This window comes from Emys orbicularis, chromosome 3, assembly GCF_028017835.1.
Source record: "Emys orbicularis isolate rEmyOrb1 chromosome 3, rEmyOrb1.hap1, whole genome shotgun sequence".
Lineage (NCBI taxonomy): Eukaryota > Metazoa > Chordata > Testudines > Emydidae > Emys > Emys orbicularis.
This window is the reverse complement of record NC_088685.1, coordinates 145107448-145133992: the sequence shown is the minus strand read 5'-3', so window position 1 is coordinate 145133992 and position 26545 is coordinate 145107448. Positions and strand designations below refer to the sequence as shown.

Below are 26545 nucleotides of genomic sequence, written 5' to 3'. Positions count from 1 at the left end.
CCAAAGATTAAATGGACATGGAAATTAAATCAGCCTCTTTACCATGCAGGATGGCCCCTTGAGGTCAGGGTTGAAACAGACAGACATGTCTGTGTGGGGAAGCTTACACTGTGTGTCTATGCTGTAACTGTACTAGAGATAGAGGACTTCAATGTCCAGTGCTGTCGGTCTTTTTATGAATATTAAGGCCTGTATTTTCAAGAGTGACTAGTGATTTTGAGTGGCTCATTTTTTTGAGAGAGTGTCCAATTCAAAAAGCAACAGAGGGGCCTGTGGCACCTTTAAGACTAACAGAAGTATTGGAGCATAAGCTTTCATGGGTGAATGCCCACTTCATCAGACGCAAGACCAATTCAAGTTACCCTAAAGGCAGCTGATTTTCAGAAGTGATGAGAACCTGCTCTCTAAAAATCAGGCTCCTTTAAGGTGTCATGTCGGATACCCAAATCCAGAGGCATCCAAAATAACCAAAAATTAGAACTAAATTCACTTATGGAAGCAAAAACTCAGTCTAGAAAAACAGTATTCTATACATAAGAAAGTAAGAAATGCTTCTAGCATTATAAGGCATAAATAGAGACCCAGGAAAGTGAGATCTTATGATCCCCTTTAATGTTCATGTAAAATTTTGGGGAGTTTTTTTGTAGCTTCCTTGGAAATATTTAAAAATGTTTGTTTGGACAACTCACACAACTTTTAGCTTACCGGCCTGTAATTTCCGGAATCACCTCTGGAGCCCTTTTTAAAAATTGGCATCACATTAGCTATCCTCCAGTCATTTGGTACAGAAGCTGATTTAAACGATAGGTTATAGACGACAGTTAACAGTCCTGCAATTTCACATTTGAGTTCCTTCAGAACTCTTGGGTGAATACCATCTGGTCCTGGTGATTTATTACTGTTTAGTTCAGAGGTGGCCAACCTGAGCCTGAGAAGGAGCCAGAATTTACCAATGTACATTGCCAAAGAGCCATAGTAATAAGTCAGCAGCCCCCCATCAGCTCCTTCCCCCCCCCCTTCCCAGCGCCTCCTACCTACCGGCAGCCTCGCCAATCAGCGCCTCCCCCTCCCTCCCCGCACCTCCCAATCAGCTGTTTCGTGGCTCTGGGGGGAAGGGGGAAGGAGCAAGGGCACGGCAGGCTCAGAGGAGGGGGCAGGAATTAGATTAATGAAGAAGTGGCATTTTCTTTCAAGGTTGCTACCACAGTATATATTTTACCTACATTACATAACTAAGGTTTTAGATATGTACACAGACAACACACACATGCCCCCATCCCCCACTCTAGACATGGTAGATAAGTGGAGTCTTTGGGCTTGTCTAGAAGGAGAAACTATTGCAAAATAAGCTAGGGTCTGAAAATAAAGCACAATAGCTATTCCACACTCTCTCCCCATGTGGATACACTTATTCCACACTAAAGCCTTGTGAACACTGGCAGTGGCAAGTAGGGTACACGTAGCTACAAGCTACAGTGAAAAGCAGGCTGAATCCATGCTATGGTGGGTAGCTACATGTGGCAGCGAAAGGCTCCAGCAGGTGGGATGGCAGTGGGGAAAGGCTTAGGCAATTTCCTGCTACTGGAGCCTTTTCCCGCTGCCTACCCCTGCAAGAGTCCTTCCCCACTGCCAGAGCCTTTCCCTGCAACAGGGAAAGGCTCTGGCAGTGGACAGCTGGTGGAAGCTTTCCCTGCTGTCAGAGCCTGGAAAGCCTCCAGCAGTTGGGAGCTGCTGGAGCCGTTCCCTGCTGCCTCTCCCGTGCCAGAGATTTTCCCATGGTAGGAAAAGGCTGCAAGCAGTCGGACACTACACTGCTAAACACAGCAGTGTAGATGGGGGAGGCACTGCTTGGGCATATAGAAAACGGTGTAGGGTACACATCCCTAAGGTTCTGGTGTGTCTACTCTACTTGCCTAATCCATGCCTCACCATCTACAGTGCTATTTATACCCATGCTGGAGGGGGGGGGGGAGGGGAGGCATGCAGTATATGTACTCTACATGCTACTGTAAGTGTACAAATAGCCTAAGAGTGCCTTTATACTGTTTAGCTTAATCCACTTTGGAAAAGAGCCTTAATGAGTTTATAAATGATCAAATTAATGGCTTGTCTACTTGGGATATGGCTCAGAATAGCTATTGTAGAATTGTTATTCCACAATAGATTCCCATGTGGACACGTTAATTCCATACAATGTAGTTTAATCCACTTTATCTCGAATGTCCCCATGGGGCACTATTCTACAATAGCTATTCCGGGCCATTTCCCCTTGTAGACAACCTCTTAATTTGGCTATTTATACTCTCACGAAGGCCCTCTTCAAACCCCTTGGAAGTTTCCCTCTCCTTTCTTACTACCATAGTCACAGTCTTGCCTCTAAAAGCCAAGTGAGCAGAGACAGCCAACTAACAGATGAAACAAAAAAGGCTTTTTAGTTTCCCATGTCTCTCCAGACTATTTAAAAAATGTGATAGTCTTTATTCTGGCAAATGTATTTATATTAATTTTATCTTTCCTCCCCCACCCACCCATAATTCTCCTCTTTATGGCTGCAGAAGAACATGCTGCCCCCTGCTGCTGACATGCCTGAAGTGTGGGAGGCAACAATAGCTGATTAAGACGGACTTTTATTAAAAGTCACTCTCTTCCTAAAGAGATCTGCCAGTGTGAGGGCCAAGGACACATATCCACTGCTTCCCAAAGAAATGTGCCAGCTTGAGGGGTGGGGAGGAAGTTACATAAACACTCTTCACAGTATTGCCAACCTCAGCATTCAAAAATCATTAGTCAAGCCCTCCATCATGAGATTTTTAAACAACTATCAGAGCTTGTCTGGAATGTTTTTGATGGTACAGTTTTCCAGTGGAAACACAATTTTGTCAAAATGTAAATATTTTGAGGGAACTTGTCAATTTTCACAAAATTTCAGAGGGAATAAAGTCTAAATAAATTGTTTCGACTATTTCATTTTATTTGTTTTGATTTTTATATTACTATAAATTTTTGTATACAAATATTTTATATTTTACATTATAAAGTTTTGACATTATCAAAGAAAATATTTTGATGGGTCTGAATTGAAATTTTTCAGAATTTCTGTTCTGCAGGAAAGTTTTGCCTTGCGTTCTGATTCAGAAAAAAAAGCAAAATTTAGAAATGTCAGAATTTCTTGTGGAACAGAAATTCTGTTTTCCAACCAGCAATAAAAATAATAAATTTTGGGTTCTTTTGGGTTTCTGAACCTTCAGGCTGCAGTCGCTTCATGTTTTTAAGCTTTTCTTTGCAACCATAAGGGTTTTAAACTTACTTAAAAAGCAGAAGGCAATTGGAGATTCTCATGCAATCTCCTGATTTCAGCAACTGGGGTTGTAAGAAATATACCAACCATTACAAGACTCATGATAAAATTATGATAGCTGACAGCACTTTCTTCAGCCTTGTGAATGAGCTTAGATGCCACAGTGGTGGATGCACTATAAGAACCCAAACAGAAAGATAACTGCATGTGTGGGTCGTGGTAGTGATAGTAAGGGGTGTGGAATGGAAGGAGAAGAGACCTGTAGTGTGTAGAGAAGCAGTGGTCCTCTGCCACCATCACCTCCTAGCTTCCGAGCCCCCCCAAAAAATCTCTTGGATGATGGCAGTTGCCACTGGAGAGAGAAACGCACTGAATTTAGACCACTTTAACTCTCACCATCTACCCCAGGAACATGCAAAAATCTTTGCTCATAGCGAGGAAAGATGTACTAGGGTGAAATAGCTTAAAAACTATCTTCCTTCTCCGTTCCCATGCAATTACACTATGTGGGCAATCCTCAAACACAGCATTACTGTGTCCTTGCAGAAAAGGGAAGTGAAGATGAGACACACTTCCAGTTATCATCCTGAACAAATATTAATGCTGCATTTTCTTTCTTTAAGACTCCCAAACATGCATTTCTTAATTTTTTCTTTGCTGGTATGGAAAATGCAGCTTTATACATGGATCTTTTAAATAATTAACTATATTTAATGGCCACAACTTAGAATAGTTATAACAAGATCTCTTGCTAGCCAGGCATTTTATATATTGGAGGATCATTGGGTTGACACTAGTATGACATTTGTACTTATTAAGAATAGCCCTTTGTATGTTATATGAACTGATATAACACACAAAAAATTGAAATATTTTAAAATGGATATTTTAAAGTAAATTATTATGAAGACCGTTCCCTACTTAGACTATTCTTTATGCTGTGCAAATACTTTATTATATGCTGTGAAAAATTAAAGTTTGCAAAAATGATGTGCACTCTCATTTCTGCTCCTCTTATGTGCTGCAACTCCAAATGCAACAGCTGCACAATATCAACAGGAGTACATTAAAAAATATGTACACAATCTATACAAGATGTACCTGAATCACAAGCAGCAGCCCCTCTTTCTTTTAAATCTTCTGCTCCCATTAATTGTACAAAACGATTGCCTCCCAAGGACTTTTCAGTAGTTACTAGCTGTAAAACAGGACAACACTTACTGTAACTGTTGATTTTAAACTCAAACACTGCAATTACTTGAGAAGTACACTCTGTACAAAATTTCCAAACCAACTCTATAAAAAGTATGTCAAAGCACACTAAAAAATACCCTTACTCATATTTTCAATTGGTAAAGCAGCATCAAGGAAAACAAATTCTTACCTTGTGTTTGGATGCAAGTGGCCTGCAGCAATAAAGAAAGGAAGAATAAATTACCACTTTCAGGAACAATATTCTTCACAACAAATGTCACCATAACTACTGCACAAATCATACTAGTCCCTTCCATACTCTAATATTAGCACAGAACATTTCCAACACTGAAACACTATCAGTGCACTAGCATAGTTTAAAGTACAGAGCTGTACCATATGTTAACATCATTAGAAAGCCAATTATTATGGACGTTGCTGCACGTAATTGAGAAGGCAGTTAAAAAGGTAAAAACAACACATCAGAAATGTTCAAAACTTCTTGTAAACTTGTTTTGAAAGGGACACAACAACTTCAAAAATCATACTTCTGTCTGCAAATGTTTTACCAACTAGCATTAAAAGTAACATTTGCTGTAACTGAAAGAGATTTGGAGAAAATATTACTCCCTCTCTCCCCCAGTTTATTCTGGTTCAGATTTTTGGTAGAACTGTGCACCCATCACTCCCTCTGAAATCAGTGGGACCCACAGCTGGATCAACACCACTGAAAATCAGGCTATGTATTCTACAGCTCTAGATACACAATTAGCTCCATGGTTTATCCTGTATAGTCAGTCCTGTCACACAGCAATAAGGGAGAGAGAATTTGTTTTAAAAATTATTATAAAAAACCCCACAACACTTGGCAAGAGGTTTCAGGGGCAAATAGAAACAATGTTTAATACATTTTTTAAAAAGTGTTTCGATTTTAACTTGACAATACCCCTTAATGTATACAAACTTTTTTTTGCAAAGGCAAAGCAGAAACAGCCCAAAATAGTCTCTTAAAGAAAAAAAAAAAAAGTGTCCAGTATGAGCATTTGGATTATAAAATAAATTACTGGGGGGGGAAAAAAATCACATCTATGCTCTCAAATAGAAAAACACATAGCTCAAATATTCAAAGAGCTCCATCTTTAAAAAAAAATGGAAAATTGATTTTGATTATTGTCACCAGGTAAATCTAACTTCAATCTTTAGAAAAAATATGGAACAATTATTGAAAGAATTGATAAACATCTAGAGACTACTGATAACAGGAATGATGACATGTATATTTAAAGAACAAGTTATGCCAAATAAACATGGCCACTAATTTTGATCAAATTACATAATTATTGGAGGAAGGGAACATAGTAGATGTAATGTATCTGAATTTTAGTCAATAAAGTGAGGACGCATGGAACAAATTTCAAGGAGAACACAGTTATTTACAATAAGACTACCATTCTGTGCCTACAGAAATGCTGCTAGATGCTGTGTAGATATTAAATACGTAAACTGTATGGGCCAAATCTCCATCCTAGTGCATATCCCAAGACTGCATGTAATGAGGCTGTATATTAGGGAACCTGACATGCACTTGGGCAAAGGAATCCTTCATTATCAGTCAGAGAGCAGTAGCAGGCTGCTACTGCAGCCGCAGGGCTAAAGTTGCCTCTTTTATACTAGCAGGGTTTCAGGTTTATGCTTTCCAATGGCTCCATATCAAATGTGCTCAGATTATAAGTAAAGAAATTATTTTTTCCTGACTGCCAGCCAGGCAACCTAATCTAGGCTTTGACAGTCAAGCTATTTTTTATTTTCTTCTTATGCATCACCACCTGTGATAAAGGTTCTGCAAACCAAATTATGCCCTCAGTGACACATTGATGAGAGCAAGCTGGCTGAAGTTATAGCCAGACAAAAATGGAAGGGAGGGTAGAAGGCTGGAGAACACAAATGGAAAATATGGCAAAAACTGTATCTGTCCCTCTGATTAAGCACATCTCTCTGCCATGTGCAGTCATTTTTACAACCTTGGAATCTGGTTAGATTTTCAGTTACTACTGGATGATCACCATTCAGTGATAGCGACAATGGCTCTCTTCTTTTGCAATTGCCCAGGTCACTGTAATCTTTTCTTACCAAAGCAAATCTCAATGCAGTGATTCACGACTGTCACCTCAAGGCTAGACTACTGCAATATGCTCCATTTGGGGCTCCACCTTAAGTCCATCTGACAAGTGCAGAATGCCGCTTGTTAAGCGGAGGATCCTGTTTCAGTCACATAACAGCCACCCTCCGGATCTGCACTGGTTGCCTGTGGGTTTCTGGGTGGAGTTTTAGTGCTTTATTGGTTAATACCAACACCTTAATGGCCTTGGACCTGCTTGAGAGTTCATTTCTCTCTCTCTGTGCCACACTATCACAGTTGAGATCCATACAGCTGCCTGCATTGTAGCTCTCGCAGGCTATGTCTACACTACCCCGGTAAGTCGACCTGAGTTACGCTACTCCAGCTACGTGAATAATGTAGCTGGTGTAGACGTAGCTTAGATCAACTTATTGTGGTGTCTGCACTGCACTGGGTCGACAGGAGACGCTCTCCCATTGACTTACCTTACTCCTCTCGTTCCCGGTGGAGTACCGGAGTCAACCGGAGAGTGATCTGCCGTTGATTAGCGGATCTTCACTAGACCCGCTAAATCGACCCCCGGTGCATCGATTGCAGCAGCATCAATCCCACGGTAGTGTAGACATAGCCTCAGCATAATAGAAAGGGGACTTTTTGTCCAGGTATACTCTGTGAGAGCCTCTTTCCTTCAGAACGGGCTCCCGCCAATCCAGAACAGTCCCAAGTCTGTTGACCTTCAGGTCATGGTGCCTCTTGTTATTTTATAATGTTATATAAATATATTAGTAAGGCTTCTGACACAGTCCCGCATGACGTTCTCATAAGCAAACTAGGGAACTGCAGTCCACCTGAAATTACTATAAGGTGGGTGCATAACCAGTTGAAAGACCATACTGAAAACAGTAGTTATCAAACTACAACGAGGACTGTGATCAATTGTTCTCCACGTCCACTGAAGGTAGGACAAGAAGTAATGGCCTTAATCTGCAGCAAGGGAGATTTAGGTTGGATACTAGGAAAAACTTTCTAACTAGAAGAGTGGTGAAAAACTGGAATAAGGCTTCCAAGGGAGGTTGTAGAAGCCCCACTGGAGGTTTTTATAAACAGGTTGGACAAACACTTGTCAGGTATAGTCGGGGCTGGACTTGATGGCTTCTCGATGTCCCTTTGAGCCCTACATTTCTATGACACTACGATAAATAAAGAAAGAAAGAAACTAAGCACTATTATTATTAATATAATTGATTTAGGTGAAGAGAGTCCCTGCGGTGCATTCCTTCCCAATGGCACTAGAGAAACTCAAAAATATGAGAGCAGCTCCTCTGCTATATAGAAAGAAACTACTTAACTCTCATGCCTAAACACCTGGGCTTTAAGGGACCCAATTGTGAGCCACTGATTGATCTGACTGTAATCTCTTCTGAATGACTTGCTAAACGCAAGCGGTGGCAGGAATTATGCCATGGTTAAAGGGCAAGCAAGTCACAAGCATGCTTCATCAGCCTTCTAGTACTGCAGACACCAGACTTTGAACTTTAAACTTTTAAAGTGCTCCTCATTGATGATTTTTACGTTTGAATTAATTGTGTTTGTGTCTTGCCAGAACATGATCAGATAACTACGTCAGACTGTAGAATCTGGTATCTCTACAGTACACAGTTTTCATCTGCTGTTTTGTTTCAAGTTGAATAGTAACTCTCTTAGCACACACTACATCATATCACACTTTACATGAGGATTGCCACCCCAGTATGACTGATCATAACTGTATATTTGGGGACTAAAGGACAATTTTGTCCAACTGAAGCCCTCACCAGTTCAGCAAAAGAAGGCAGCAATGTGATCAAAGTATAAACTCTTCAACTGCCCAGACTATAAAAGTAATACCGGGAGTCTGTAGAAATTCTTTTAACAATATTAATCCAGTTTGAGAAGTCACTGTAGAATAAAGTATTCTTACTACAGATCAAAACAAATGTTTCCTATCAAGAACAGCATCTGCCTTGTAGCTGTGAATTGATTTTGATCCATTTTAATCAACTGGTACAATTTTTATTTTGGGGGATGTAGTTGAATCCATTTCAAACATCTGCCATACAAATAACAAGGAAGTACACTTTCACTTGCTAAAGTAATAAGGTTTGCTATACTTACTCTTGATGTGATGTACAAAGTTTAGCAAGATTTTCTAACTCTTCATTGTTAAGTCCTTTAGCTGAATTCCTCAGAGTCGTAACTGTACTGGGCACTGCTGTTTTCCACTTTGTTTCTAAATTAAACCACAAATAGTTTTAGCCACACTGCTAAAATATTAGTATTTATTTAGCCATAAAAACGTGGAAGCCAAAGAGACTAGTATATGGCAAAATATGTACAAGTCCAATTTTGTTTTTTATCAATAAAACAAATCTGTTCTGTGTACACTGTACAATTATGAAGAAGACTCTCGATAAAAAGCATATCATCATGACACAATAAGTTGCGCTGCATTCAAGAAACGAAACAAATGTCACGCTAGTTTCACCCAAGAATATATGAATCAACCATGGTAGAGAATTCAAAGTATAGAAACTGATCAAGATAAAGAATGATCCCCGAAGCATGCCTTTTCTTCACAAAGACGACAGGAGAAAAATCTCAGGAAAGAATAATTTTCTCACGACAGGCTCTTAAAGGTTCTGGTGAAAAAGCTACTTTTGTTTTTGCAACACAGTATTGACTGGAAAAATATTTGTTCTATTATTTAGAAAGAACAAGTTCCATAAGCTGTATCTAAAAGACAACTCTCCTCTCCTCCACATTAGAACACACTGTACTTACCCCACTGCTCCTGAATGGAAGAAAGATTTGCAAGTAGCTGCTCATGATATAGTCGTTCAAGCTGAATGAACTTCATTGCCTTCTCATCTGAATAGAAGGTTAAAGAGAAATACAGATACAGACAGACATATTTTAATTTGATACCACGTTCAAAAGGACATAGTCTAGTTCTATGACTGAAACCTGATACACAAGTACCAAAATGCATGTGAGTGGTTATATGGCCAGCACTCTAATAGACTTGAATAAATTATTAAACTAAACTAAATATAAACTGAAAAAAAGAGTTGAAAAAAAAATTCCTAAAAGCAGCATGGAAGATTCTTTTATTACATTATCATCTCTTTCCACAAACGTTGACTCCGAGAAAGTATATTTGATCAACTATGAGTTTTTAAGTGCAGGTACATTATACATTTTTGTGTTAACTAATTTACTTTAAAAAAAATTCACCGCAAAAGCAAAGACAAGCATTACTACAGTCTAAGACAGAACCACCCACATCCAAAGACATCAAGTGCATTTTGTGTCTGTCTAGACTGTAAGCTTCTTGGGACAGAGACTATCTTCCTCTGTGTTTTGAACAGCACTAAGCATACTGTAGAAGCTTAACCAATAATCATAGAATATCAGGGTTAGATATCAGGAGGTCATCTAGTCCAACCCCCTGTTCAAAGCAGGACCACTCCCCAGACAGATATTTACCCCAGTTCCCTAAATGGCCCCCTCAAGGATTGAACTCACAACCCTGGGTGTAGCAGGCCAATGCTCAAACCACTGAGCTATCCCCCCCAAAACACAGGGTATAACTTTAAAGGACTTCAAGCATTTTGATTTCCCCTTCTTAGGACAAGAACTTCTAATACTTTATTTGCACAGCTGCAGTAAGGTGTGAACAGCCACCAGCAAAAGTTACTCCTCAGACAATCTATTTTTGAAGTATGAAGGTGTCTCATTTTTTGTGAAATATTTTGAGATTATGCTTACCATTCCCCCTTTACCAACAATCTCTTTCCCCCCCTCTGCAGGGCCTTCATTGTGTCTACAAGTGTGTTCTAAAAGCTGTATACTTTCCTACTAATTCTACTCCTGCCAAGCAGTATAAAGTTAGCTAATAATCCTCCTATTTTAAACCACCTCTTGCCAGGTGTTTACACATTCAACTATTTCAAATTCCATTAGGCAATATACCGGAGATGAAAACAGAGTGAATCAGGTTCTGAGTATATAGACACAATATTTGCATTATTTATACCAAATAAAATAATATAGTAATCACCACAAAGACACAAGAAGTACTTGCTCTTTTTACTAACTATGGGATACAAATGTATAGCATGACACGTAAACAAACAGCACTAAAGGAGTTAATATTCCTTGCCTTGTATAAACTTATTAGAAAATAAAACACAGAACACAGCAATTGCCTTATTGGATCAGACCGATGGCACATTTAATTCAGTATCCTGTCTCCACTAATTGTTAATATCAGATTCTTCAGAGGAAAGTTTAAAATCCCTATCATGAATAACTATGCAAGAGTACATTTAGAGGTAAATTCTTTCCTAATTCCTCAGAGTTAATGGTTGCAAGAGCTGTTATCCCTTACAAATATTTATTATTAGCATAATTTTAGCTACCCTTACTATTGATATAAATGTCTAATCCTGTTTTGAACCATGCTAAATTCTTTGCCTCACTATCTCGTGGCATTGAGTTCCATAGGTTCACCAAGCATAGTGTTAAAAACGTATTTCCTTTGACTAGCTTTAAAGGTATTGCTTTTCAATTAAAACCGTTCTTCTAGTATGAAATATGAGCACCCATGTGGTTTTCTCTATACTGTACTTCTGTCATGTCTTCTCTAAACTAAATAGCCCTAATCTTTTAATCTCATTTACTGACAAATATTTGCCATGCCTCTACATTTTCATTTATTTTCTTTCTTTCTTTCTTTCTTATCCCTTTTTCAGATGGGATGACCAAAAGTAATTCTCAAGGTGGTGACATACATTCTATTTTAAATATTAGCTTTACAATATTTTCAGAATTATTCTCTATCCCTTTCTAAATACACCTCTACCCCGATATAACACGAATTCTGATATAACACAGTAAAACAGTGCTCCGGGGGGGGGGGGGGAGGGGGGGGCTATGCACTCCGGCGGATCAAAGCAAGTTCAATATAACGTGGTTTCACCTATAACGCGGTAAGATTTTTTGGCTCCTGAGGACAGCATTATATCGAGGTAGAGGTGTACAGTTTAATATCACTTGGGCTAGATTTTCATGTTTGGAAGAATACTTTCTGGGACTTGAATAAAATCTTGTATTTTGCTATTTAATCAGAATGATTTTTAAATTGCCTTTCCTTTCTGCTTTCTTTTTTGTTTAAGAATATGCATAAGTTCTATGAGTAATGTGATATACTTAAGTAGCCTCCACACCCATACTAAGGATTTATATTTCTTAACATTCATCTTTAGGTTCTAAAGAGTTTCCAAGTTTTTTGAAAAACCGTACTTCCTAAAGTATAACATCACAGCATAAGGTTTTAGGATGATCAATCCCTCCTAGGATGAAATTAAGTTAGATTATGTTATAGTCACTATGACTGGCTCAACTCCTGGAATCAAGTCGTGTGTATTATTTAGGAATAGGTCAAGAGTAACCTCTCCCCATGTGTGCCCCAGAACTAGCTGTTCCAAGAAGCAACTGTTTGTGGTTTGGGAAACTATTAAACTAAACTGTATCCCGATGTAACATTTGACCAATAAATGTTTGGGTCATAAAAATCATACATTATTGTTTTGCTTTTGTTATCGCCAAGTTCTCCTTCAACTCCGTGAACTGGTTATCATTATCCTGATGCAGAGAACAGTAGAACACTACAGTAGTATTTTTATAAATTAGGATATACACCTGTACCCCGATATAACGCTGGCCTCGGGAGCCAAAAAATCTTACCGCGTTATAGGTGAAACCGCGTTATATCAAACTTGCTTTGATCCACCTGAGTGCACAACCCCGCCCCCGCCCCCAGCACTGCTTTACCGCGTTATATCCAAATTCATGTTATATCGGGTCGCGTTATATCGGGGTAGAGGTGTATATCCTATTCGGCTAAGGCATATTTCTTAATGCCTAATACTCAGAAGAGGATTTCTCATGTAAAACAGTTGATTTCTTTGAAGCACACAATTGTTTTGCTTATGTCTTTGTTTCTGTGCAGGCATTACCAATTATATCAGTACAGCTTTGGGAAGGGGGATTTATTTCTTTACTTGTACTCCAGCTAGCTTGCTAAGAAAACACAGCAGAAAGCACATATTGTAGGCTTACTCATGTATAAAACATGGCATGTTCACCTTTTCCTAACCCTGATCCACAGCCTGTTAACCATCAAAGTCTTTTTCCTTTCAAATTTTGATTATGATGCCACTTTAGTTTTTTACAAAATAGAGCATTGTTAATTTTGATCAATGAAAGGATACATTCCTCCTCCTGAAAATAGGCCTCAGCTATCTGTAAAGGAAAAAGAAAAAGAAAATAATGTTTAACATCATGATTCTCTGATTCTTTATTATAGTCATGCATGTCTAATATTATCTTAATTTTTAAGAGTTCATATTTCATTTGTATAAATTTGCTCCATGTTAAAACTAGACATAAAAATTCTTATTCCAGGAAAGGTTTTTTAAAAGGAAAATCAAATAATTTTAAAAACAAAAAACAAAAACCCCACCCACTATATTCATTTTAAGACAAATAGATATCTTTTAAAAGTTATACTTTCCAGATGAATATTTGGTCTTTGAGATTTCGTGAGTAGGAAACAATAAATATTGACAAGACCATACAAGTAGCAAATATAACTCCTTTTTCTTATATTCACGGAAACTGATAAGCCCAAATGTTACTTGGGTCCTAGATCTGTTAAACCAATAGGCTTTTATGCTTAAGTGATTATACAACAAAGAGCTTTATTAAGGCAGTCTAGATGGTGCACATTTTTACTTACATGCAGGGGATGAGAGTATGAATTCTCTTATCAGATTTTACTTCCTCAGGTCTGCAGGAAGTAAAATCATTGAGGAGAGGGAATTCTTGAGTAATGCTACAGCACAGTCTGCTAAAAGGTGAAATGGGGAACACTCTTTCTGAAGGGCCAGTGACCTGACTTATCAGGCAAGAGCAATCTTTGGACAGAGAACTTTAAAAGGTGTGTGTGTGTGGGGGGGGGAATGCAGACTGTCACAGACCACAGATATAACTACTCTCCTCTTTATGTCCCTTTCACAGCACTGCAAACTCCAAGCATTTGAAAATCATGATTTGGGCCTCAAAAAAACCTCAAGATTTAAAAAACAAAAGGTCTTTTTTATTTGTCTTCTAGTTTTTGAGTTTATAGATTACAGTTTGGTTACATTTTCAAGCTTTTTTCTACAACTACACAGGCCAGAAACTTTTTTTTTTTTTTAAATGAAAGCTGAAATTGTCATGTAAATCACAGGATTTCAGAACCTGGGGCTTTAAGAAAAGTATCAACTACTGTCAGACTTGTGATAAAATTGTTTTCTGTACAATTGCAGGAACCACATACTTTCACTTCAGGTTCTCTCTCCCAGGCCTCTTATCTAGGCTGCTCCTCTGCATAAGTCTACAAGGTGGAAGAGCATCTAGCCATCTTTCCTCAATTCACTAAGCCCAGGGTCTTGATAGCCAAAAAACCCTTCAACATGACAGCAGGCACAAAATGAAGCCAGATGGCAGCTCTATGACCTGCATTATAGATTTTATGAGGTAGAACCAACTTAAGGCTTTTCCCCTTTTAATGACATTGCTGTAACAGAATGGGTTAAACATGACCTTTAAGTGACAGCTCTGCCAAAGGAAAACAATGAGAAACACAGAGAGACAGCATTTAAAGACTGTTCTACCAGATCTAGGCTGACCTAACCCATGTGTGTCATAACAAACAAAAAGCTATCCGGCAGATAGATACAGGAGGCTAGTGAACTTTCCCTGTTCCATATAGAATCCATAGTACCATTTCAGTTTAATTTGGAAATCAAAACATTGCCAAGGACAGGTGCAGGTAAAAATTATGTAAGGAAGGAAGTCTCATTATTTGAAGTAATATTTCAGAAGATCATGTAAAAATGTTTAAGACAGGTTAGAATAGTCTGTTGGAGAGACATGGGCTCAAAATAAGCGGAGGAAAAACAGAGTATATAGTATGTAATTTCAATAATGTGAACAATGAAGAACTATCCTTGAAACTAGAGGGACAGACAATACTGAAAATACAAAGTTTCAAGTATCTGGTTTCCAGAATCAAGGAAACTGTGGAAATGGAGGATGAAATGAGAGCTACAATAATAAAAGCGTGGCTCAAATGGGGAGAGATAAGTGGTGTAGCATGTGACAAGATACCAGTAAGATTAAAAGGGAAAGTCTATAAAACCATGGTCCGTTTGGTTTTACTGTCTGGTGCTAAGTGTTAGGCAACAAAGAAGAAACATGAGCAAATAATCTTTTCCACAGAAATGCAACTGTTGATATCGATGAATGGCATAAGTAAGAAAGACCACATGAGGAATGTGTATGTTAGAGATATACTCAAATTAACACCCATAAACAAAAAATGAGGGAGTGCAGGCTCAGATGGTTTGGTCATGTAAAGCACGGTACTGAGACAAAGTCCACCAAGAAAAAAAAGACTGATAAGTCAACCCAAGAAGAAGTGGGGGGATGTCATAAAGGAAGACAGGTCAGTATATAGTATGATAGAGGATATGGCATTGAACAGAGTACTTTGGAGGGAGAGGACTCATAGAGCAGACCACATTTCATGGGATTAATGCAAGAAAGAAGAAAAAGAAGAGGTTAGATTAACCTCTAATCCTTGAAACTCAACCAACCTATAACCTGAGGCTAAATACCAGAGTGATGGCCATCATCTCGGCCAATACACTGGGGACTAAAGTGGAGATCTCCAGAGCTAAAAGCATGAGGTGCTATAGCTACAGCTAAAGAGCTAAGACTTCCCAGCTGGGGGCATAAACAACTCATATCTTCTGTAGTTTGACCTAGAAGGGGATCTATAATACTCACCAGTGAGTTACCATGAGAAACTTTCCATATCAAAACATGGACATGGAAATAAATAAAACCAAGATACAGTATCAATATAGTGTTCACAAAACTGAGTAATTTTTTAAATGCAGAGTTTACTAAAATGGGTATGTTACTGATTATGAACTTTCAATTGGTACTGGAAAACCAGAAGTGCAAGTATTTAGCAGCAGCAGAACTCCCAGACAAATAGCCTGAATGGCATAGTAGGATAGGTGTAGAACATAGCAAGTATTTTTGTGTTCACCAAGTAAAGGGATCCATTTGTTTGGTATTACCAAGAGGACTAATCTCTTGCATTTAAAACTGTAGAGATGCCATTCTGTTACAGTCCATGTAACTAGCCAGGAGGACTCAAGGCATCTCCTCAAATACACCAAACTATTAGATTTCTCAGAGGATGGGTGTATTTCCAGGCTGGGGCTGAGAGAGATGTTCTGGTTCTGAGCTGGTGGTTTGGAGTTTTATGGAGATGACCAGAGCTAATTCCAACAGCAATGGAAACTAGACTAATGGAATCAGATGGTGCAGAAAAGCCAACATTTATTCACTGAAATGTGCCTTTCCTTCCCATGCTCCCTCATTGCAAACACAACTTCTCAGTTTGAGACAGTAAGGTATTAACTGTACTTGTGAGAGACAGGCAAAGTGTGCACAAGACCTGTGCAAAATTTCCTGTAGAGCTCTGGAATAAAAAGGAGTTTTGTTTAACAAGGTGAAGCATATACAGCTCAGAAATAAAAACATCACTTAGCAATTATACAGAACTTTACAATTTCAAAAGCCTTAACAACATTACTTAATCAATCTTCAAATACATTGAGGGTTTGCATTATTCCTATTTGACAACCGGCATAGTATGGCTAAGGCAAAAATTTTAAGAAGAGCCCACATGTTGTTGATGCCTCGACATTTGAGTGCCCAATTTGAGAAATGCAGCATCTGATATTCAATTGACTTCTACTGGAGCAATGGGTGATTATTACCTCTGAACATTTTGGAGTGTCTCAATTAGTGGGCGCGGTCAAAAATGTGCTTGAATTGCTTGCCCAAGGTACAAAGCAAGTCAGTGGCAGAGCTTGGGTTACAAATTGGGTGTTCCTGGTGCTCAGTCCTATTAGACTATTCCGAGCCAACATCTCCAAAGGGGAATTGACAGATGAATTCTAAGACTCATATTTTTGTATATCCTGGCTGCTGCCTGGAATGGTAGTTCCAGAAATTCCTGGAACAACTCAAGGAGCGTTTATATTTTTTGTCTTGTAATGGCAGAAACAAAAATTATGTGCACGCTCCTAGAAATCTGAAAAGCATGTGCTGCGGTTAAACATCAAAGGATAATTTTCTACTTAATTAAACTTAATCCTTATGTGACAAACTGGGACTGTTCTTACTGTGGTCTTTGAATGCTGACAGGGGAGTGTGGCTAGGATGGTCTGCATTGGGGGATGGGAGACTGGCCGAGGGAGGATACCTGAGCATGTAACATGAGAACCCAGGAAGGGGTTAGAGGCCAGGTGACACCTTTGCCGGGGAAACTGAACAAAGGCTAGAGAGAGAGTTCAGAGCTGGCTGGTGACATGGCTGGGAGGCAGATGGGGCTCTGACCTCCCAAGGGGGCTGTGATGCCCTGGGACCCCAAGATGGACCTAACTGAGGGGGTCCTGTTGTCTGTGCCTGCAAGACCTGTCTTGGACTGTATTCCTGTCGTCTAAATAAACCTTCTGCTTTACTGGCTGGCTGAGAGTCATGGTGAATCGCAGGAAGCCGGGGGTGCAGGGCCTTGTGTCCCCCCACACTCCGTGACACCTTATTACACGCTCTAGTATACTGATGCCTGGAAAACAATTATTGTGAGCTTTTTATTATACCATTCTGAATTTTAATGCTGTAGTGATTCTTTAATACAGCAGTTGGTTTTAAATTGCACTTGTTCATATGAAATAAAAAGTGATTAAAATTAATTCTACACTGGATGAACAGTTGTGAGACGTCAAGGCTCATCATATTAGAAAATGATAGAAACACACTACATATACAAGTTATTGGCAGGCTATATTAGTAAATCTCAATCAGGCCCTTCATGACAGATTAATCCATTCCACAGAAGATGATACTCTAATTAGTGCTCATTTCACAAGAAAATAACAAGCTTTGTTCTCCAACAATTTCATTTTTTCCAGCTTAATAAAAATATACTATGGCCAACATAGGGCTTGTTTCATTTTTCTCTCTCTAGCCCTTTTTCTCAGGAAGGAAGGTTGGTCTTGTGGTAAGAACACATGGCTGGGAGTCAGGAAACAGATTCTATTCTCAGTTCTGCCAGAGGCTTCCTGCATGACTTTGAAAGAATCTGCCTCTTTGTACCTCAGTTGCCTCATGTGTAGAACAACTAGAATTTACCTGCTTCCCATACTCACAGAGGAGTTGTGAGGATAAATTCATTAATATATGTAAAATACTTTGAAATCTCTGCACTATTTATGATGCCTTCTTTATATGGTGTTGATATTCACGAGCCAGCACAAAATATAGACTCTGTTTCAGGCAAGAGACTAAATTAGTGCTAACAAAGTTTCACATACATAATTAATGCAAGGAAATAGAAACTTTTCACTAAAGCACCATTTTTAAAAAATAGAAAAGTCCACTGCTAATGTAAACTGCCAGTAAAATATTTATTTTTTAATATACAATATATTTATGGAATCTGACGCCTATTTTATTTATTACTCATTTTGGTCATTTATATCACTGACAACAAGAGGCAATGCAGCAGCAAAGGAACCACTATGCTGCAGAAATCAGCTGAAGAACAGTTTCAAATGAGAACACAGATACTCTGTTTTCAACAATGATGGCAAAAGAATAAGTCCATCAAGTAGCATTGTCAGACACCATAAGAAAAAGGAAGCTAAAGTGATCCCCTCAAAATACATCCTTCTGGTCAATATTTAGAGCCATCATTCAGCAAAACAACACGGTTGAACTGTGTATTATAGTGCAAAAGATCCTAGCCACATATCTATGCTACATTATCGTCACACTCCCAGTCACCCTTTGCAGGGGAGCAAAGCACTAGCCCGTTGAACATAAGAACATAAGAATGGCCATACTGGGTCAGACCAAAGGTCCATCCAGCCCAGTATCCTGTCTGCCGACAGTGGCCAATGGCAGGTGCTCCAGAGGGAGTGAACCTAACAGGTAATGATCAAGTGATCTCTCTCCTGCCATCCATCTCCACCCTCTGACAAAGAGAGGCTAGGGACACCATTCCTTACCCATCCTGGCTAATAGCCATTAATGGACCTAACCTCCATGAATTTATCTAGTTCTCTTTTAAACCCTACTATAGTCCTAGCCTTCACAACCTCCTCGGGCAAGGAGTTCCACAGGTTGACTGTGCGCTGTGTGAAGAAGAACTTCCTTTTATTTGTTTTAAACCTGCTGCCCATTAATTTCATTTGGTGGCCCCTAGTTCTTATATTATGGGAACGAGTAAATAACTTTTCCTTATTCACTTTCTCTACACCACTCATGATTTTATATCCCCCATTAGTCTCCTCTTTCCAAGCTGAAAAGTCCTAGCCTCTTTAATCTCTCCTCATATGGGACCCATTCCAAACCCCTAATCATTTTAGTTGCCCTTTTCTGAACTTTTTCTAATGCCAGTTTATCTTTTTTGAGATGGAGACCACATCTGTACGCAGTATTCAAGATGTGGGTGTACCATGGATTTATATAAGGGCAATAAGCTATTCTCGGTCTTATTCTCTATCCCCTTTTTAATGATTCCTAACATCCTGTTTGCTTTTTTGACTGCCGATGCACACTGCGTGGTCGTCTTCAGAGAACTATCCACGATGACTCCAAGATCTCTTTCCAGATTAGTTGTAGCTAAATTAGCCCCCATCATATTGTATGTATAGTTGAGGGTATTTTTTCCAATGTGCATTACTTTACATTTATCCACATTACATTTCATTTGTCATTTTGTTGCCCAATCACTTAGTTTTGTGAGATCTTTTTGAAGTTCTTCAGTGTCTGCTTTGGTCTTAACTATCTTGAGCAGTTTAGTATCGTCTGCAAACTTTGCCACCTCACTGTTTATCCCTTTCACCAGATCATTTATGAATAAGTTGAATAGGATTGGTCCTAGGACTGACCCTTGGGGAACACCACTAGTTACCCCTCTCCATTCGGAAAATTTACCATTTATTCCTACCCTTTGTTCCCTGTCTTTTAACCAGTTCTCAATCCATGAAAGGATCTTCCCTCTTATCCCATGACAACTTAATTTATGTAAGAACCTTTGGTGAGGGACCTTGTGAAAAGGCTTTCTGGAAATCTAAGTACACTATGTCCACTGGATCCCCCTTGTCCACATGTTTGCTGACCCCTTCAAAGAACTCTAATAGATTAGTAAGACATGATTTCCCTTTACAGAAACCATGTTGACTTTTGCCCAACAATTTATGTTCTTCTATGTGTCTGACAATTTTATTCTTTACTATTGTTTCAACTAATTTGCCCGGTACTGACATTAGATTTACCGGTCTGTAATTGCCGGGATCACCTCTAGAGCCCTTTTTAAATATTGGCATTACATTAGCTATCTTCCAGTCATTGGGTAAAGAAGCTGATTTAAAGGACCAGTTACAAACCATAGTTAATAGTTCTGCAATTTCACATTTGAGTTCTTTCAGAACTCTTGGGTGAATGCCATCTGGTCCCGGTGACTTGTTACTGTTAAGTTTATCAATTAATTCCAAAACCTCCTCTAATGACACTTCAATCTGTGACAATTCCTCAGATCTGTCACCTACAAAGGATGGCTCAGGTTTGGGAATCTCCCTAACATCCTCAGCCGTGAAGACTGAAGCAAAGAATTCATTTAGTTTCTCTGCAATGACTTTATCGTCTTTAAGTGCTCCTTTTTTATCTTGATCGTCCAGGGGCCCCACTGGTTGTTTAGCAGGCTTCCTGCTTCTGATGTACTTAAATATTTTGTTATTACCTTTTGAGTTTTTGGCGAGCTGTTCTTCAAACTCCTTTTGGACTTTTATTACATTTTTACACTTAATTTGGCAGTGTTTATGCTCCTTTCTAATTACCTCACTAGGATTTGACTTCCACTTTTTAAAAGATGCCTTTTTATCCCTCACTGCTTCTTTTACATGGCAGAAATAAACAGCTGAACATTAATTCTCACTTATTTTTCAAATCCACAGCTATACATCTTACAACACTGCCTATTCTCTTGGCCTGATGTAGAGCTAAGATAGTGATTGCACTATGACAGGTTACATGGAAGAAGAATCATCAGCACATATTAATGGGATAAAAACCACCTTCAACTGAGTAAGAGTGATTCTTACCATGCATACATTAACGCTGGAAACAAAAGTCTGCAATAAGAGTATTTCCAGATTAAAATGCTATTTAGAGAACCAATCTATTATTACTTATACCAATATCTACAACCTTTAAGTGATTTTAAAGAGATGTGTCCCCCCTAAATTGTATGTATTCAACTCTGGGATAGGGCTGCCAACTTTCTAATTGCACAAAACCGAAACCCTTGTCCTGCACCCAACCCCGCTCCTTCTCCAAGGCCCCGCCCCCTCTCACGCCACCCCCCCCCTCACTTTCACCAGGCTGGGACAGGGGCTTGGGGTGCAGGAAAGGGTGAGGGCTCCGAGGTGGGGCCAGAAATGAGGGGTTCAGGGTGCAGGAACGGGCTCAAGGCTGGGGTAGAGGGGAGAGCTCTGGATGGGGGGGTGGGCTCTGGGGTGGGGCCAGGGATGCGGGAGGGAGTTTGGGTGCGGGAGGGAGCTCAGGACTGGGGAAGGGGGTTGGGGTACAGGAGGAGGTGTGGGGTGCGGGCTCCAGGAGGGGACTCAGGGCTGCGGCAGGGTGTTGGGGGAGTGAGGGTGGGAGTGAAGGGTGCAGGCTCTGGGAGGGAGTTAGGGTGTGGGAGAGGCTTCCAACCTGGGGTAAGGGGTTGGGATGCAGGAAGGGGTGTGGAGTCTGGGAAGGAGTTAGGGTGCAGGAGGGGGTTCTGACCTGGGGCAGGGGTTCGGGCTCTAGCCAGAACCAGCTGGTCAGAAGCGCAGCGGAGCTAAGACAGGCTCCCTGCCTGCCCAGGCTCTGTTCGGCTCCCGGAAGCGGCCAGAATGTCCAGCTCCTAAGCGGAGGAGCCAGGGGGCTCTGTGTACTGCCCAGGCCCGCAGGCACCGCCCCCGCAGCTCCCAGCCAACGGGAGCTGCCAAGCTGGTGCTCGGGGCGGGGGAAGTGCGCAGAACCCCTGTGGCCGCCCCTGCACCTAGGAGCCGGCCATGCCGGCCACTTCCGGGAGCTGCAGGGAGTCTGCCTTTCCCCGCTGCGCTGTCAACTGGACTTTTAGCGGCCCGATCAGCAGTGCTGACCAGAGCCACCAGGGTCCCTTTTCAACAGGGTGTTCTGGTCAAAAACTGGATGTCTGGCAACCCTACTCTGGGACCATATCTATAAAAAAGGGTGTGGTTTAACATAACTATACTAGGATTTTAACACAAGGCAATTTGCAGTTTTAACATGTACTAGATAGTGAAGGAAATCCTCCCCCTTAGGGTTTTCTTTAACCACAACACATCTTAAAACTACAAATTGACTTGTCTACAGTAGGACTTTAGCATGTGTTACCTAAAACATGTTAAAGTATTTTTTTTTCTAGCGAGGACAAGTTCTAGGACAAAAAAATAGTATAAAAATATAATCACATGTAACAACATGCTGATACACGGGATACCTGATGGAGACATAGAGGGAGTATCCTTGAGTCCATAAGCTCAAATTCTTCTCGAAGCATGGAAAAAAGGAACTGCAAAGTCTGTTTTTGTTGCTTTTGCTGATAGTTCACATTTGTCTCATCAGCATCTTCATCATGAACTGAGTCTGTAGCTTTAAGGAGAGCATTCTCTTTCTTGAGTGCTGTGGTGTCCACTGAAGGAACTCCTTTAAATGGAAACAAATACCTAGATTAGGATGCAAATATTACTAGGAAACTGAAAACAAAGCTGCTGGTCTTGTTAAAGTCAGGTGTAACAGATGGATTGACACTGATGCAGGACTCTATCTGAGAAACACTAACATACTTCATGCATTTTTTTTATAGCTGTAACTAAAGGGGTGCTGTGGTCCAATTCGGAAAAATATTGAACCAGTTAAAACTGTTCTGCATAATTCAGAAAGAGATTAGTGGCCTGGGTGACTTCATATAATGAAAGCTGTGACAATTTCTACAGTAATCCTGATTTTGATCCCTTTGAACATTTTTTAAAACTTCCTTTTGAAATGTATCAGGTGTGGCCTTGGGCCAAAGAGGCACTTTTGTTGCTGGAAGTTTGAGATTAATTAATTTTGGAGACATGGAACTTACAAGACTTCTAACTTTTTGGTAGGCTCATCACTCAAAAATGGCTTAGTTTAAAAACTTCAAAGTTGTTTTGAACATTAGCCTTCATAAACAACGGGACTACTTTTACTATGGCTGATGGCATTTCTCTCCCCTCCCCCATTTTAAAGGGCCCCTTCTGAAACTCTGGGAGCTATGTGAAGGACTCTGCAGATGTGACTTCCCTGAGAGGTTTTGGGAAAGTTAAGAGCAATATGTAATTGCAGAGCTTATAAATTCAGTTTGATAAATAGCTATGATTATTTAAGCATTAAGAAGTTATTCACAGTGCATAAACAGCATTTATGAACTCTGCAGGTGCGATGGCAGGACTTGTAAGAGAGACAGATACAGTTCCCTCACACAAATTCCATCAGCACTGCATTTCACTTATGTTCAATTCCCTGCTAAACTAGGAAGGAAACAGAGCAGAGATCTCCTGGTTCCCTATTTTAATATCTCACCTCATCATTCACTGGAGCTGGGCGTCTTTAGGTTCCACAGAAATCTTTAGGAATCTGGTATTCAGCAAGCTCAATTGTACATTTTTAATAGCTAAAAACTTTGTTAATGGCCCACTCGTTGAAATAAATTATATAAATAAATAAATAAATAAGCCAGGTGCAAATTTGAGTGTAGCTTAAGCTTTAGCAAGGCAACCAATTCCTCAGATATCCTAGCCACGTTCTAAGTTTGAAGTTTAAGTTCTGCAATTTTTGAGCTATTAAGTTTTTACAGTGTATGTGTCGAATTTAGTTTGGAAAAAATATGAACAAGAGGATGTATTTTCTGTATAATTTATCAAATGTTCCCATGAGTAGGAAAGCTCATATGAACTGCACCAAGCGGTGTATTATCTCAAGTGTATCATGCAATGTCATTTTACAACATTTGGTTACAATTGTGCCAGGGTTGATCTTTTAAAAATGCTACAAAATAACTCCATAAGGATAATTCTAGAGTTCTTCCTTTGTAAATTTATGTTCCATTAGACCTCACTTTTAAGCAGCTGACACCTCATGAATCACCATTGCTATTGCACTGAAATTATGGAGGCTCATCAAATGCAATCTGACTATTAATACCCATCAGGATTTCAGTTCCCTCACTTATAAGTTGCATCATCTCCTTAATCAGTATATCCTGCTTAAACTTAGTATTGCTGAGCGACAATCCTCTGCCAACGGAATAGGAAGAGAACCTACAAGAGATTCTGGATGCAAAGCAGATGTCTGAGTTTGAAGAGCTGCATTGGATAATTCATGCAAAAGTCTCTAATGCAGCAATCCTAGTGGTCACTTGTTTGCCATTCTAAGAACCTCATTCCAGGGATAGTTTACTGTGAACATATACAAAAACATTACAATCAGATTTTTATAATATTTTGTGCTTCTAGAAGCAACGTTCAGAGACTCTTAAAGCACTGTACAAAAGGCAGACATGATTTCCATTTTACAACTGGGAAAACTCAGTCACACAACGAGAGACGAACTTCCCTAAAGTCATGCAGCACGTCAGTGGTAGAGTCCCAATGAAAACACAGGCGCCTTACTCCCACTGCACTGCTCTAAGCACCAGCCCAAGACGAGAGATGGATAGTGTGATGGTGGAAGTCAAATTTCAGTTTTCTTCTACAACATAATAGCAATGTTTAAAAATAACACACCCATTTGACTTGTCACCTTTGTTTTTAGGGAAATAGGAAGGGAGATTGACTCAGACCTGAACATCAGTGCTTTAGAAGGCCTGGTCCACACTACCCCCCCACTTCGGACTAAGGTACGCAAATTCAGCTACGTTAATAACGTAGCTGAATTCGAAGTACCTTAGTCCGAACTTACCGCGGGTCCAGACGCTGCAGGCAGGCTCCCCCGTCGATGCCGCGTACTCCTCTCGCTGAGCTGGAGTACCGGCGTCGACGGCGAGCACTTCCGGGATCGATCCCAGAACATCGATTGCCTGCCGTCGGACCCGGAGGTAAGTGTAGACGTACCCGAAGAGGTTACTTCTTTAAAAGCTTTCCTCCCCCACCCCCCCGGGCTTGAAAACCTATTCCATACGTATGAGTCAAGATCAACTTGCCCGTGATTTCTTAACAGGAGGGGGGGGAAATGTACAACATGCTTCCTATGTCCTTTCCCCTTGACAACTCCCCTTTCAATTTTTATAGAGCCTTCTCCTCCTCTCTCCATGCTGTGTATCCACTTGGTAGCTTGGTTTCCTACTATGTTTCCACTGCTCTTATGTGTAGAGGGAAACTCAGGTAGTAGGAACAACAATGACAAAAATACAAAAAGCTAATTGGATTGTTTTCAGTGTGATAAAAAAGAAGAAGAAATTCCATTTTATTCAAGCATTTCCCTCTATTTTTTGCAGCAGAACCAGAGCATGAAACTGACTAAAACAAGGGGCATAACTGTGGTGAAAAGTAAATTAAAATTTCAATTTTTGGTTTTCATTTTTCATAATCTAAGGTGTTATCAGTAAAAGACAAGGATTTTGTTTTCAAGCCTCTGATTTTTAAACCTGACAATGTTTCTAATCCTTTGTGGAGTTTTGCCACTTTTGCAGCTAAACAGCTCATTCGTCCGTATAGTGGCATTCTATGCCTCTATAGTTCTTTCAGCGAATTTGGTACATTTAAGCTTTCTCTACAAAGCTTTCTCTGTTTTTGCCTGGTAACATTGCTATTTTATTATGAATATCCTGTTTTACTGCTATTTATTACGCATATCCTGGGTTTTGGAGTAATTTTGTAATAGCTGACTGCATACAGCCTTTAAAGAGAATATGAATGAAAGGGCCAATTTTGCTCCATTGTAGTCAGTAGATGTTTTGCACTCTGTGGGTCTATCAAGAGCAAGTGTGAGACTTGTGAAAGCAGAAGACGAACTTCTTGGGGACTGGCCCATGCCTATACACTATTCCTAAAAAGAATTGAGAATGGCTGTAAACTTTAACTGCCTTCTGGACAAAAGGAAAAAGCTATAAGCTTCACCACAGTTTTCTCATAATGATTTTACTATAATAAATATTATTAATATCAATAGAGAAATATAAAAATAAAACCCTCTTTCAGTGTAGAGAAAGGAGGAGAGCACTGAAGAGTGAGACTATGTTTAGTTTACCTGCTGGAATAATATAATTTTGTAAGGTACTCAGTACTACGGCATTGAGTCCGGGAGAAAAGCCTAGATCATAGGCTTTTTTTACCTGGAGGCCTTTCTTTATGGCAAAATGCAAGGGGTGGCCCCCGAACAATAGGGGGGAGGGAATTTTTTTCTGGTATAATAGGAGGCCACAACATAGAACTACTGGTCTAGATAGACTAAACAGGCAGAATTCAAGCGGAGCCAGATCAGGCCGTAAGTGAATGCCATTTTCCTTTTTCTGCAGTACAAGAGGCTCACTTATAATTGTTTCCCTAATTCAACCCATTACTTGTTTATTTACTTTGTTCAAACTTTGTCCTGCCTTTTAACCTACATTCTGATGTTTTATTTCTTGGCCAACCACTAGAGCTGTGTGAGGTATGTTTATA

General features: G+C 39.8%; 1 protein-coding gene across 1 annotated transcript in view; it reads right to left on the bottom strand.

Moving 5' to 3' along the window:
- Positions 1-26545, bottom strand: part of CNST (consortin, connexin sorting protein) — a 67556-nt gene that overhangs the window by 23217 nt on the left and 17794 nt on the right. Inside the window, exons 2-7 of the mRNA XM_065401038.1 lie at positions 22360-22565; positions 12926-12956; positions 9432-9518; positions 8766-8880; positions 4683-4704; positions 4400-4496 (exon numbers count right to left, since the gene is read on the bottom strand). Coding sequence (XP_065257110.1) covers positions 4400-4496; positions 4683-4704; positions 8766-8880; positions 9432-9518; positions 12926-12956; positions 22360-22565 — 558 coding nt within the window. The remainder of the gene's footprint in view (positions 1-4399; positions 4497-4682; positions 4705-8765; positions 8881-9431; positions 9519-12925; positions 12957-22359; positions 22566-26545) is intronic.